At 50.0% G+C, this 14,372-nt stretch overlaps 1 protein-coding gene and 2 long non-coding RNA genes across 12 annotated transcripts in view; 2 read left to right on the top strand and 1 right to left on the bottom strand.

Annotated features, from left to right (window-relative positions):
* Positions 1–11,321, top strand: part of LOC127918398 (cytokine-like nuclear factor N-PAC) — a 43,473-nt gene extending 32,152 nt beyond the window's left edge. The window contains 5 exon segments of the mRNA XM_052501670.1: positions 2,202–2,328; positions 4,193–4,354; positions 4,478–4,657; positions 7,953–8,077; positions 10,920–11,321. Of these exon segments, the coding sequence (XP_052357630.1) occupies positions 2,202–2,328; positions 4,193–4,354; positions 4,478–4,657; positions 7,953–8,077; positions 10,920–10,994 (669 nt within the window). The 3' untranslated portion in view covers positions 10,995–11,321.
* On the top strand, positions 44–1,693 carry LOC127918401 (uncharacterized). 9 transcript variants are annotated; one of them, XR_008099872.1, is made up of 6 exons: positions 68–157; positions 202–253; positions 386–437; positions 490–541; positions 1,075–1,222; positions 1,547–1,693. It is a non-coding gene; the product is annotated as an uncharacterized LOC127918401 (long non-coding RNA). The 9 variants fall into 9 exon arrangements; XR_008099876.1 differs by lacking the exon at positions 202–253 and having other exon boundaries at positions 53–157; XR_008099873.1 differs by having other exon boundaries at positions 386–541; positions 1,171–1,222.
* Positions 11,322–12,840: 1,519 nt separating the features above from the next.
* LOC127918400 (uncharacterized) lies at positions 12,841–13,198 on the bottom strand. Of its 2 annotated transcripts, XR_008099870.1 has the most exons (3): positions 13,048–13,198; positions 12,954–13,000; positions 12,841–12,906 (listed from the first exon to the last, which is right to left on the bottom strand). It is a non-coding gene; the product is annotated as an uncharacterized LOC127918400 (long non-coding RNA). The 2 variants fall into 2 exon arrangements; XR_008099871.1 differs by having other exon boundaries at positions 12,954–13,098.
* Between the last annotated feature and the right edge of the window lie 1,174 nt (positions 13,199–14,372).

The following is a 14,372-nucleotide window of genomic DNA, read 5'->3' on the forward strand; positions in this document are numbered from 1 at the left end:
TAAGGAAACATCTCAACAGACGATGTTTGTATGTGTGTAGTCAGGCCAGATTTCTAGGCAGGTGAGAGAGTGAGATGTTTGTAGTCAGGCCAGATTTCTAGGCAGGTGAGAGAGTGAGATGTTTGTATGTGTGTAGTCAGGCCAGATTTCTAGGCAGGTGAGAGAGTGAGATGTGTGTAGTCAGGCCAGATTTCCAGGCAGGTGAGAGAGTGAGATGTTTGTATGTGTGTAGTCAGGCCAGATTTCCAGGCAGGTGAGAGAGTGAGATGTGTGTAGTCAGGCCAGATTTCCAGTCAGGTGAAAGAGTGAGATGTTTTTAGTCAGGCCAGATTTCCAGGCAGGTGAGAGAGTGAGATGTTTGTAGTCAGGCCAGATTTCCAGGCAGGTGAGAGAGTGAGATGTTTGTATGTGTGTAGTCAGGCCAGATTTCTAGGCAGGTGAGAGAGTGAGATGTTTGTATGTTTGTAGTCAGGCCAGATTTCCAGGCAGGTGAGAGAGTGAGATGTTTGTATGTGTGTAGTCAGGCCAGATTTCCAGGCAGGTGAGAGAGTGAGATGTTTGTATGTTTGTAGTCAGGCCAGATTTCCAGGCAGGTGAGAGAGTGAGATGTTTGTAGTCAGGCCAGATTTCCAGCCAGGTGAAAGAGTGAGATGTTTGTAGTCAGGCCAGAGGCCAGATTTCAGGCCAGATTTCTAGGCAGGTGAGAGAGTGAGATGTTTGTAGGCGTGTGTAGTCAGGCCAGATTTCTAGGCAGGTGAGAGAGTGAGATGTTTGTAGTCAGGCCAGATTTCTAGGCAGGTGAGAGAGTGAGATGTTTGTAGTCAGGCCAGATTTCTAGGCAGGTGAGAGAGTGAGATGTTTGTAGTCAGGCCAGATTTCTAGGCAGGCAGGTGAGAGAGTGAGATGTTTGTAGTCAGGCCAGATTTCCAGGCAGGTGAGAGAGTGAGATGTTTGTAGTCAGGCCAGATTTCCAGGCAGGTGAGAGAGTGAGATGTTTGTACGTGTGTAGTCAGGCCAGATTTCTAGGCAGGTGAGAGAGTGAGATGTTTGTAGTCAGGCCAGATTTCCAGGCAGGTGAGAGAGTGAGATGTTTGTACGTGTGTAGTCAGGCCAGATTTCTAGGCAGGTGAGAGAGTGAGATGTTTGTAGTCAGGCCAGATTTCCAGGCAGGTGAGAGAGTGAGATGTTTGTATGTGTGTAGTCAGGCCAGATTTCCAGGCAGGTGAGAGAGTGAGATGTTTGTAGTCAGGCCAGATTTCCAGGCAGGTGACAGAGTGAGATGTTTGTAGTCAGGCCAGATTTCCAGGCAGGTGAGAGAGTGAGATGTTTGTACGTGTGTAGTCAGGCCAGATTTCTAGGCAGGTGAGAGAGTGAGATGTTTGTAGTCAGGCCAGATTTCTAGGCAGGTGAGAGAGTGAGATGTTTGTACGTGTGTAGTCAGGCCAGATTTCTAGGCAGGTGAGAGAGTGAGATGTTTGTAGTCAGGCCAGATTTCCAGGCAGGTGAGAGAGTGAGATGTTTGTAGTCAGGCCAGATTTCCAGGCAGGTGAGAGAGTGAGATCTTCTAAACAGACTGGCTGCCATGTTGCTGATGGTAGTGAGCTTGGTGTGATCAGTATTGTAATGCCTTTTAGTTCTGACTGCAGTGACTAATTTATCTCACAATGTATGACTGTTAATACCCCTCTCTCTCTCCCCCTCTCTCTTCCTCTCTCTTCTCTCTCTCTTCCTCTCTCTCTCTCTCTCTCTCTCTCTTCCTCTCTCTTCCTCTCTCTTCCTCTCTCTTCCTCTCTCTTCCTCTCTCTTCCTCTCTCTCTCTCTCTCTCTCTCTCTCTCTCTCTCTCTCTCTCTCTCTCTCTCTCTCTCTCTCTCTCTCTCTCCTCTCTCGTTCTCTCTCTCCTCTCTCGTTCTCTCTCTCCTCTCTCTCTCTCTCTCTCTCTCTCCTCTCTCGTTCTCTCTCTCCTCTCTCTCTCCTCTCTCGTTCTCTCTCTCTCTCCTCTCTCGTTCTCTCTCTCTCCTCTCTCTCGTTCTCTCTCTCTCCTCTCTCTCGTTCTCTCTCTCTCCTCTCTCTCGTTCTCTCTCTCTCCTCTCTCTCGTTCTCTCTCTCTCCTCTCTCTCGTTCTCTCTCTCTCCTCTCTCTCGTTCTCTCTCTCTCTCTCTCTCTCTCTCTCTCTCTCTCTCTCTCTCTCTCTCTTTGCCAGTTGGTGCTGGGTCCCAGTGGAGTGCTCCAGGGCATCAGGCCAGGGAAATGTTACGTAGAGATGTCTACCGTGGATCCAGAGACCATCACAGAGCTCTCACAGGTATACACACACAGAGCTCTCACAGGTATACACACACACAGAGCTCTCACAGGTATACACACACAGAGAGCTCTCACAGGTATACACACACACAGAGCTCTCACAGGTATACACACACAGAGCTCTCACAGGTATACACACACACACAGAGCTCTCACAGGTATACACACACACACAGAGCTCTCACAGGTATACACACACACACAGAGCTCTCACAGGTATACACACACACAGAGCTCTCACAGGTATACACACACACAGAGCTCTCACAGGTATACACACACACAGAGCTCTCACAGGTATACACACACACAGAGCTCTCACAGGTATACACACACACAGAGCTCTCACAGGTATACACACACACAGAGCTCTCACAGGTATACACACACAGAGCTCTCACAGGTATACACACACAGAGCTCTCACAGGTATACACACACACACAGCTCTCACAGGTATACACACACACAGAGCTCTTACAGGTATACACACACACAGAGCTCTCACAGGTATACACACACACACACAGAGCTCTCACAGGTATACACACACACACACAGAGCTCTCACAGGTATACACACACACACACAGAGCTCTCACAGGTATACACACACACACACAGAGCTCTCACAGGTATACACACACACACACAGAGCTCTCACAGGTATACACACACACACACAGAGCTCTCACAGGTATACACACACACACACAGAGCTCTCACAGGTATACACACACACACACAGAGCTCTCACAGGTATACACACACACACACAGAGCTCTCACAGGTATACACACACACACACAGAGCTCTCACAGGTATACACACACACACACAGAGCTCTCACAGGTATATACACACACACACACAGAGCTCTCACAGGTATATACACACACACACACAGAGCTCTCACAGGTATATACACACACACACACAGAGCTCTCACAGGTATACACACACACACACAGAGCTCTCACAGGTATACACACACACACACACAGAGCTCGCACAGGTATACACACACACACACAGAGCTCGCACAGGTATACACACACACAGAGCTCGCACAGGTATACACACACACAGAGCTCGCACAGGTATACACACACACACAGAGCTCGCACAGGTATACACACACACACAGAGCTCGCACAGGTATACACACACACACAGAGCTCGCACAGGTATACACACACACACAGAGCTCGCACAGGTATACACACACACACAGAGCTCGCACAGGTATACACACACACACAGAGCTCGCACAGGTATACACACACACACACACACACACACACACACACACACACACACACACACACACACAGAGAGCTCGCACAGGTATACACACACACACACACACACACACACACACACACACACACACACACAGAGCTCGCACACACACACACACACACAGAGCTCGCACAGGTACACACACACACACACAGAGCTCGCACAGGTACACACACACACACACAGAGCTCGCACAGGTACACACACACACACACAGAGCTCGCACAGGTACACACACACACACACACACAGAGCTCGCACAGGTACACACACACACACACAGAGCTCGCACAGGTACACACACACACAGAGCTCGCACAGGTACACACACACACACACACAGAGCTCGCACAGGTATACACACACAGAGAGCTCTAGCAGGTATACACACACAGAGCTCTCGCAGGTATACACACACACAGAGCTTGTGATTCCAGGTGTATGCTACTCCCACTGTCGCTAGGTCATCATCACTCTTCCATTGGGTACTGTCATTACATCATCAATCGTCTTATCCTATGCTCTCTCATTGGCTCCTCTACTGCCACACCACTGTCTGATCAGCTCCTGTCTCCATCTGTCATTAGGTGATATCGTCGCGGGCGGCCGCTTCCTGGAGGCTCCTGTGGCTGGGAGCCAGCAGGTATCTAACGAGGGCATGCTGGTCATCCTAGCGGCCGGAGACAGGACGGTCTATGAAGACTGCAGCTCCTGTTTCCAGGCCATGGGCAAGACCTCATTCTTCCTAGGTAGATGGTTTGAGTTTTACGAGTGTCTTATCCCAGGGCTATCCAATTTCCTGCGTGTTATCTGGTGAAGCAGGCTAACGTGTGTGTGTGTGTGTGTGTGTGTGTGTGTGTGTGTGAGATCAGGTGAGGTGGGTAACGCAGCGAGGATGATGCTGATCCTCAACATGGTACAGGGAAGCTTCATGGCAACCATCGCCGAGGGGCTGACCCTAGCCCAGGCCACAGGCCAATCACAGCATACCTTCCTGGACATCCTGTCTCAGGGTCAGATGGCCAGCACCTTCGTGGACCAAAAATGCCAGAGTGAGTCAGAAACTAAAGGCACTGCTGAGTCAGAAACTAAAGGCACTGCTGAGTCAGAAACTAAAGGCGCTGCTGAGTCAGAAACTAAAGGCGCTGCTGAGTCAGAAACTAAAGGCGCTGCTGAGTCAGAAACTAAAGGCGCTGCTGAGTCAGAAACTAAAGGCGCTGCTGAGTCAGAAACTAAAGGCGCTGCTGAGTCAGAAACTAAAGGCGCTGCTGAGTCAGAAACTAAAGGCGCCGCTGAGTCAGAAACTAAAGGCGCCGCTGAGTCAGAAACTAAAGGCGCCGCTGAGTCAGAAACTAAAGGCGCCGCTGAGTCAGAAACTAAAGGCGCCGCTGAGTCAGAAACTAAAGGCGCCGCTGAGTCAGAAACTAAAGGCGCCGCTGAGTCAGAGTCAGTCAGAAACTAAGGGCGCTGCTGAGTCAAACTAAAGGCGCTGCTGAGTCAAACTAAAGGCGCCGCTGAGTCAGAAACTAAAGGCGCCGCTGAGTCAGAAACTAAAGGCGCCGCTGAGTCAGAAACTAAAGGCGCCGCTGAGTCAGAAACTAAAGGCGCCGCTGAGTCAGAAACTAAAGGCGCCGCTGAGTCAGAAACTAAAGGCGCCGCTGAGTCAGAAACTAAAGGCGCCGCTGAGTCAGAAACTAAAGGCGCCGCTGAGTCAGAAACTAAGGGCACTACTTTATACTACAGCCCTATTCCCTATATAGTGCCCTACTTTGGACCAGAGCCCTATTCCCTATATAGTGCCCTACTTTGGACCAGAGCCCTATTCCCTATATAGTGCCCTACTTTGGACCAGAGCCCTATTCCCTATATAGTGCCCTACTTTGGACCAGAGCCCTATTCCCTATATAGTGCCCTACTTTGGACCAGAGCCCTATTCCCTATATAGTGCCCTACTTTGGACCAGAGCCCTATTCCCTATATAGTGCCCTACTTTGGACCAGAGCCCTATTCCCTATATAGTGCCCTACTTTGGACCAGAGCCCTATTCCCTATATAGTGCCCTACTTTGGACCAGAGCCCTATTCCCTATATAGTGCCCTACTTTGGACCAGAGCCCTATTCCCTATATAGTGCCCTACTTTGGACCAGAGCCCTATTCCCTATATAGTGCCCTACTTTGGACCAGAGCCCTATTCCCTATATAGTGCACTACTTTGGACCAGAGCCCTATTCCCTATATAGTGCCCTACTTTAGACCAGAGCCCTATTCCCTATATAGTGCACTACTTTGGACCAGAGCCCTATTCCCTATATAGTGCCCTACTTTAGACCAGAGCCCTATTCCCTATATAGTGCACTACTTTGGACCAGAGCCCTATTCCCTATATAGTGCCCTACTTTAGACCAGAGCCCTATTCCCTATATAGTGCCCTACTTTGGACCAGAGCCCTATTCCCTATATAGTGCCCTACTTTGGACCAGAGCCCTATTCCCTATATAGGGCCCTACTTTGGACCAGAGCCCTATTCCCTATATAGTGCACTACTTTAGACCAGAGCCCTATTCCCTATATAGTGCCCTACTTTAGACCAGAGCCCTATTCCCTATATAGTGCACTACTTTAGACCAGAGCCCTATTCCCTATATAGTGCCCTACTTTAGACCAGAGCCCTATTCCCTATATAGTGCCCTACTTTAGACCAGAGCCCTATTCCCTATATAGTGCACTACTTTAGACCAGAGCCCTATTCCCTATATAGTGCCCTACTTTAGACCAGAGCCCTATTCCCTATATAGTGCCCTACTTTTGACCAGAGCCCTATTCCCTATATAGTGCCCTACTTTAGACCAGAGCCCTATTCCCTATATAGTGCCCTACTTTGGACCAGAGCCCTATTCCCTATATAGTGCACTACTTTGGACCAGAGCCCTATTCCCTATATAGTGCCCTACTTTAGACCAGAGCCCTATTCCCTATATAGTGCACTACTTTGGACCAGAGCCCTATTCCTATATAGTGCCCTACTTTAGACCAGAGCCCTATTCCCTATATAGTGCCCTACTTTGGACCAGAGCCCTATTCCCTATATAGTGCCCTACTTTGGACCAGAGCCCTATTCCCTATATAGTGCCCTACTTTGGACCAGAGCCCTATTCCCTATATAGTGCCCTACTTTGGACCAGAGCCCTATTCCCTATATAGTGCCCTACTTTGGACCAGAGCCCTATTCCCTATATAGTGCACTACTTTGGACCAGAGCCCTATTCCCTATATAGTGCCCTACTTTAGACCAGAGGCAAATTGGAAACTATGAGCATAGTGAATTCAACACTTGCACAAGCAATGTGCTAGAGGCTTCACTACAGACCCTGGTTCAATCCCGGGCTGTATCACAACTGCCGTGATTGAGAGTCCCATAGGGTGGGGCAGAATTGGCCCAGCGTCGTCCGGGTTAGGGGAGGGGTAGTCCGGGTTAGGGGAGGGGTAGTCCGGGTTAGGGGAGGGGTAGTCCGGGTTAGGGGAGGGGTAGTCCGGGTTAGGGGAGGGGTAGTCCGGGTTAGGGGAGGGGTAGTCCGGGTCAGGGGAGGGGTAGTCCGGGTTAGGGGAGGGGTAGTCCGGGTCAGGGGAGGGGTAGTCCGGGTCAGGGGAGGGGTAGTCCGGGTCAGGGGAGGGGTAGTCCGGGTTAGGGGAGGGGTAGTCCGGGTTAGGGGAGGGGTAGGCCGGGTTAGGGGAGGGGTAGGCCGGGTTAGGGGAGGGGTAGGCCGGGTTAGGGGAGGGGTAGGCCGGGTTAGGGGAGGGGTAGGCCGGGTTAGGGGAGGGGTAGGCCGGGTTAGGGGAGGGGTAGGCCGGGTTAGGGGAGGGGTAGGCCGGGTTAGGCGAGGGGTAGGCCGGGTTAGGGGAGGGGAGGGGTAGGCCGGGTTAGGGGAGGGGTAGGCCGTCATTGAAAATAAGACTCTGTTCTTAACTGACTTGCCTAGTGAAAACGTGTCCTGTTTGGGGCCAGTGTTACCCCTAAAAGATTCACTCGTTTAGTAAAAGATGTCCCAGTATTGACTATTACAGAAGTTCCCCTGATCGTTACATGTTGTAATACCTTCCTCGTCTATGATTTAAACTATTCAACATGGTTCATTTGTTTCATTACATCTGTGGTCCTTCTGTGGCTCAGTTGGTAGAGCATGGCGCTTGTAACGCCAGGGTAGTGGGTTCGATTCCGGGACCACGCTTTGGATAAAAGCGTCAGCTAAATGGCATATATTATTATATTATTATTATTATTATTATTATTATTATTATTATTATATTATCTCCACTGGTAATGATGAGGCCCCCCCCGATCTCTCCAGATATCCTACAGGGCAACTTCAAACCAGACTACTATTTGAAACACATTCAGAAGGATCTGAGGCTAGCCATCTCCATGGGCGACACAGCCAATCACCCGACTCCTATGGCTGCAGCAGCCAATGAGGTAAGACGTTGTTGGATTGACACACACAAAATGGCCGCCAATGAGATTTCAAATGGTATTGGGGGTAGATCTTAGATGCGGACCGGACACGCGAGCGTCGCAAGATACGTTTTCAAATCCATGTTATTCAATTATTGCACCCACACTGCTCGCGTCCGTCAACAAGCGTCTGCGATGCCAAGGGCTAACACCGAACCCAAACCGGCTGCGTCCGTGTGCCAGCGTGCAAACATTTAATTTGTCCCCCTACACCAAACGCGATCACGACATGCAGGTTAAAATATCAAAACAAACTCTGGACCAATGACATTTGGGGACAGGTCGAAAGCATTAAACATGTATGGCTATTTAGCTAGTTAGCTTGCTGTTGCTAGCTAATTTGTCCTGTTTAGTTAGCTTGCTGTTGCTAGCTAATTTGTCCTGTTTAGTTAGCTTGCTGTTGCTAGCTAATTTGTCCTATTTAGTTAGCTTGCTGTTGCTAGCTAATTTGTCCTGTTTAGTTAGCTTGCTGTTGCTAGCTAATTTGTCCTATTTAGTTAGCTTGCTGTTGCTAGCTAATTTGTCCTATTTAGTTAGCTTGCTGTTGCTAGCTAATTTGTCCTATTTAGTTAGCTTGCTGTTGCTAGCTAATTTGTCCTATTTAGTTAGCTTGCTGTTGCTAGCTAATTTGTCCTGTTTAGTTAGCTTGCTGTTGCTAGCTAATTTGTCCTGTTTAGTTAGCTTGCTGTTGCTAGCTAATTTGTCCTGTTTAGTTAGCTTGCTGTTGCTAGCTAATTTGTCCTGTTTAGTTAGCTTGCTGTTGCTAGCTAATTTGTCCTGTTTAGTTAGCTTGCTGTTGCTAGCTAATTTGTCCTGTTTAGCTATAAACCAATGAGGAGATGGGGAGGCAGTCCTCGTCTCCCATCTCGCTAAATAGCCATACATGTTGAATGCTTTTCGACCTGTCCCCAAATTAATGTCATTGCTTCAGAGTTTTTTTTGATATTTGAACCTGCGTGTTGTGATCAGGTTTGGTGTAGGGGGACATAATAAACGTATGCCTGCTGGCGCACGGGCAGCCGGTTCGGGTTCCGTGTTCGCTGCTTCAGATGGAATAAATGTCCACATAGACATTTTACCCATATTGTTAACCTGCATATGGTGAACATATGTCAACATTACTAACTGATATATAATAACCTGTCGCTGTGGGAACACGGGTTCCTAACCTGTCGCTGTGGGAACACGGGTTCCTAACCTGTCGCTGTGGGAACACGGGTTCCTAACCTGTCGCTGTGGGAACACGGGTTCCTAACCTGTCGCTGTGGGAACACGGGTTCCTAACCTGTCGCTGTGGGAACGCGGGTTCCTAACCTGTCGCTGTGGGAACGCGGGTTCCTAACCTGTCGCTGTGGGAACGCGGGTTCCTAACCTGGCGCTGTGGGAACGCGGGTGACCTGCCTAAACCTGAGGCGCTGTGGGAACGCGGGGTTCCTGGGACGGGTTCCTGGCGCTGTGGGAACGAATGCGGGTTCCTGACCTGGCGCTGTGGGGGTTCCTGACGCGGGTTCCTGACCTGGCGCTGTGGGAACGCGGGTTCCTGACCTGGCGCTGTGGGAACGCGGGTTCCTGACCTGGCGCTGTGGGAACGCGGGTTCCTGACCTGGCGCTGTGGGAACGCGGGTTCCTGACCTGGCGCTGTGGGAACGCATATGGGTTCCTGATATATAATAACCTGGCGCTGTGGGAACGCGGGTTCCTGACCTGGCGCTGTGGGAACGCGGGTTCCTGACCTGGCGCTGTGGGAACGCGGGTTCCTGAACGCGGGTTCCTGACCTGGCGCTGTGGGAACACGGGTTCCTGACCTGGCGCTGTGGGAACACGGGTTCCTGACCTGGCGCTGTGGGAACACGGGTTCCTGACCTGGCGCTGTGGGAACACGGGTTCCTGACCTGGCGCTGTGGGAACACGGGTTCCTGACCTGGCGCTGTGGGAACACGGGTTCCTGACCTGGCGCTGTGGGAACACGGGTTCCTGACCTGGCGCTGTGGGAACACGGGTTCCTGACCTGGCGCTGTGGGAACACGGGTTCCTGACCTGGCGCTGTGGGAACACGGGTTCCTGACCTGGCGCTGTGGGAACACGGGTTCCTGACCTGGCGCTGTGGGAACACCAGAGTGTCAGGGATCCAGTACTTCTGGTATTGATTCTCTGTTCACTCTTTGGGGGCAGTACAGACGCTGGGAGGGGGGCAGTACAGACGCTGGGAGGGGGGCAGTACAGACGCTGGGAGGGGGGCAGTACAGACGCTGGGAGGGGGGCAGTACAGACGCTGGGAGGGGGCAGTACAGACGCTGGGAGGGGGCAGTACAGACGCTGGGAGGGGGGCAGTACAGACGCTGGGAGGGCAGTACAGACGCTGGGAGGGGGCAATACAGACGCTGGGAGGGGGGCAATACAGACGCTGGGAGGGGGGCAATACAGACGCTGGGAGGGGGCAGTACAGACGCTGGGAGGGGGCAGTACAGACGCTGGGAGGGGGCAGTACAGACGCTGGGAGGGGGCAGTACAGACGCTGGGAGGGGGCAGTACAGACGCTGGGAGGGGGGCATACAGTTGCTGAGGGACACGAAGCCCCTGGGACTCAGACACTGATGAAAACCTCATATTTCCCAGAGCAGAATCAGACCTGCTACAAGACCATCTGTTTTCTCATCCAGTGAGATGGTTTCTTCTGGAACACCTCTCACATTCTTTGGACCAAATTCTGTTTCCGTGAACAATAAAGTTGTATGTTTTGTCTCACTTTACGACAACGTTACTTCTTTATACATATTTACCATGGTTTTCTCTCTGTCTGTAGGTCTACAAGAGGGCTAAAGCGCTGGACCAGTCAGACAACGACATGTCAGCTGTCTACAGAGCCTACATTCACTAAACCTCCTGAAGAGCCTCCCCCGCCTGCCCTCTCCCCCGACCTGTCCTCTCCCCCGACCTGTCCTCTCCCCCGACCTGTCCTCTCCCCCGACCTGTCCTCTCCCCCGACCTGTCCTCTCCCCCGACCTGTCCTCTCCCCCGACCTGTCCTCTCCCCCGACCTGTCCTCTCCCCCGACCTGTCCTCTCCCCCGACCTGTCCTCTCCCCCGACCTGTCCTCTCCCCCGACCTGTCCTCTCCCTCGACCTGTCCTCTCCCTCGACCTGTCCTCCTCTCCCCCGACCTGTCCTCCTCTCCCCCGACCTGTCCTCCTCTCCCCGACCTGTCCTCCTCTCCCCGACCTGTCCTCCTCTCCCGACCTGTCCTCCTCTCCCCCGACCTGTCCTCCTCTCCCCCGACCTGTCCTCCTCTCCCCCGACCTGTCCTCCTCTCCCCCGACCTCTCCTCCTCTCCCCCGACCTCTCCTCCTCTCCCCCTGTCCTCCCCTCCCCTGTCCTCCCCTTCCCCTGTCCTCCTCTCCCCTGTCCTCCCTCTCCCCCTGTCCTCCTCTCCCCCTGTCCTCCTCTCCCCTGTCCTCCTCTCCCCCTGTCCTCTCCTCTCCCCCTGTCCTCCTCTCCTCTCCCCCTGTCCTCCTCTCCTCTGGACCACGCGTATCTTTTTATACATTTGTATTCCCGTTTTATTAATTATTTTTGCCTCTGGCACCAGAGATATTGGTGTACTTCCCAAATGCCATCCTGTTTCCTACATAGTACACTACTTTTGACCAGGGTCCACGATTTCCTCGTGAATGAAGCTGAATACCCAACTCTGCAGAATCAGGGCACATAAGGGCTCAGGTCAGAAGTAGTGCACCTACACGGGGAATAGTATGTCATCTGGGAGGCAGCTATTCCTTTCCCGGTAACGTGATGGGAACCTCTAACTAGTCCACCTGGAACATTGCACTGACTGAGGGTTGTAATAATTCTAGAAGAATGGTCCACAGAAGGTAGCTTCCCTCCTCCCCCACATCTTTGTTATGTTGTCGATGGTGTTGGTCAAGTTTCTGATGGTGAAGCACTGTGCAGGGTGTTCGGGAACAGATTTTGGGAAGCGGCTCCATTGCTGACCCCACGGTAAGATGTTGTCACTAGTGATTTGTAACGAGACACATTGCCTGTTTGCTGTCGGGTGGGTTTTGAAGCTGCACGGGGCCAGGGATTAATTTATCACTCTCTTTATCACCTCTTTCTTTGCATTTTTATTTAATTCTGTGTGTGAAAATGTCGTCTTTAATTAGAATGTCCAGGATTTTCATCTAAACGTATAAAGCTGTTGATATGATCTTTTAAGAGGAGGGTAGAGGCTTGATAAAAGCACCAAGAGGAATACTGCCACTGCATTGCCTTCGCATTGGATCCATTTGAAATCTTCTGACATGTATTTATTTATTTTTTAGACGCTCTAGAAGCTCCTCTATTCTACTTCTCTTTTGGTGCAGTTTGGCCTGGAGTTGTTTCCGTAGTTGTCTGAATCGGAACAGTTTGTTTTGTTGTGTTCTAGCCTGTTAGAGAACCTGCCCCCTTAAGGTTATATTAATTAAGGTTATTCTGATGCCTTGTAATACAGTAATGACTTCATCCTTCTTCTAACCGAGGTTCATCCCAAATGGCACCCTACTCCCTTTTATAGTGAACTACTTCAGACCAGAACTCTGGTCAAAAGTAGTGCTCTAGATAGGGAATAGGGTGCCATTTGTGATGAATCCCGGGACATTAAGGTGATGGTGTTTAAACCCATGCAGTGGTCTTAACATTATTAACGACAGGCAAGTTGATCACTTTTTATTGTACATGTATGTTTAGGAACCACGTTGCTTAGCGACCTGTTTTTATTGTACATGTATGTTTAGGAACCACGTTGCTTAGCGACCTGTTTTTATTGTACATGTATGTTTAGGAACCATGTTGCTTAGCGACCTGTTTTTATTGTACATGTATGTTTAGGAACCACGTTGCTTAGCGACCTGTTTTTATTGTACATGTATGTTTATGAACCACGTTGCTTAGCGACCTGTTTGTATTTTAACATGACTTATAGATCGCTTGGCTTGATGACTTTGGGTGATAGCTCCACAACAGTTCCCCTTTGCAGTGGGGGGGGGATAGATTTAGCCTGGTTCCCAGTCTGTTTGTGCCGTCATACCAACTCCTTGTCACTCACTGTCGTATCAAACATGTTGGGCTTGACAAGTACAGCAAGGAAAGTTGGCCAAGACCACAAACAGATCTGGGATCAGACTAAGGAGGAAAGATGTATTTATTACCAGATCAATCACCATATAGGAAACCGTCTAACTACAGAATGTGAATTTCAGTTGACTCATAACCACTCCCTGAGATTCAAGGCCCAAACTATAACCTTTTACGTTCTCCTTAAGGAATACCTGACAGGGCCGTGAGAAGACAGGCGATTGTTACCTGAATGGCAGGGGGGGGAATTTAGGCTTTTCTGTTTTAGTTCATTTTGATTTGAAAAAATGTGAAACTATTCAACTCATTGTAAACACAATTGAACATGTATAAACATTAGATTTTTTTTGGTTAAATATAATTTTCACTTCGCAACGTCTTGATCATCCCATTTTGTAGAAGTCGATTTTTCCTTTTTTGCCAAACAAGATGTAAATTATGTTTTTAGGTTTTAATTTGTTTAAAACATGGAAATAGTTAATAAAGATTTAAGAATGATGTTTTTAGTAGGAAACATTCTAACAAATGACTTGTAAATAGCCCGTCTTGGTTGAGTGGAGGCTTTATAAATAAAGGGTCATATAAACTACTTCTGGTTAGACTCCTCTACTGACTGTCAATCATCTGCTGTGTCCCAAATGGCATATTCCCTATATAGTGACCCTGGAATAAAGTAGTGCACTACTACCCTATGGTCCGCGGTCTAAAGTAGTGCACTACCCTATGGACCCTGGTCTAAAGTAGTGCACTACCCTAAGACCCCTGGTCTAAAGTAGTGCACTACCCTATGGGTTGCGGTCTAATGTAGTACACTACCTTATGGACCCTGGTCTAAAGTAGTGCACTACCCTATGGATCCTGGTCTAAAGTAGTGCACTACCCTAAGACCCCTGGTCTAAAGTAGTACACTACCCTATGGGCTGCGGTCTAATGTAGTACACTACCTTATGGCCTCTGGTCTAAAGTAGTGTACTACCCTATGGACCCTGGTCTAAAGTAGTGCACTACCCTATGGACCCTGGTCTAAAGTAGTGCACTACCCTATGGACCCTGGTCTAAAGTAGTGCACTACCCTATGGACCCTGGTCTAAAGTAGTGCACTACCCTATGGACCCTGGTCTAAAGTAGTGCACTACCCTATGGACC

Source organism: Oncorhynchus keta, unplaced genomic scaffold (genome assembly GCF_023373465.1).
Source record: "Oncorhynchus keta strain PuntledgeMale-10-30-2019 unplaced genomic scaffold, Oket_V2 Un_contig_14106_pilon_pilon, whole genome shotgun sequence".
NCBI classification, from domain to species: domain Eukaryota; kingdom Metazoa; phylum Chordata; class Actinopteri; order Salmoniformes; family Salmonidae; genus Oncorhynchus; species Oncorhynchus keta.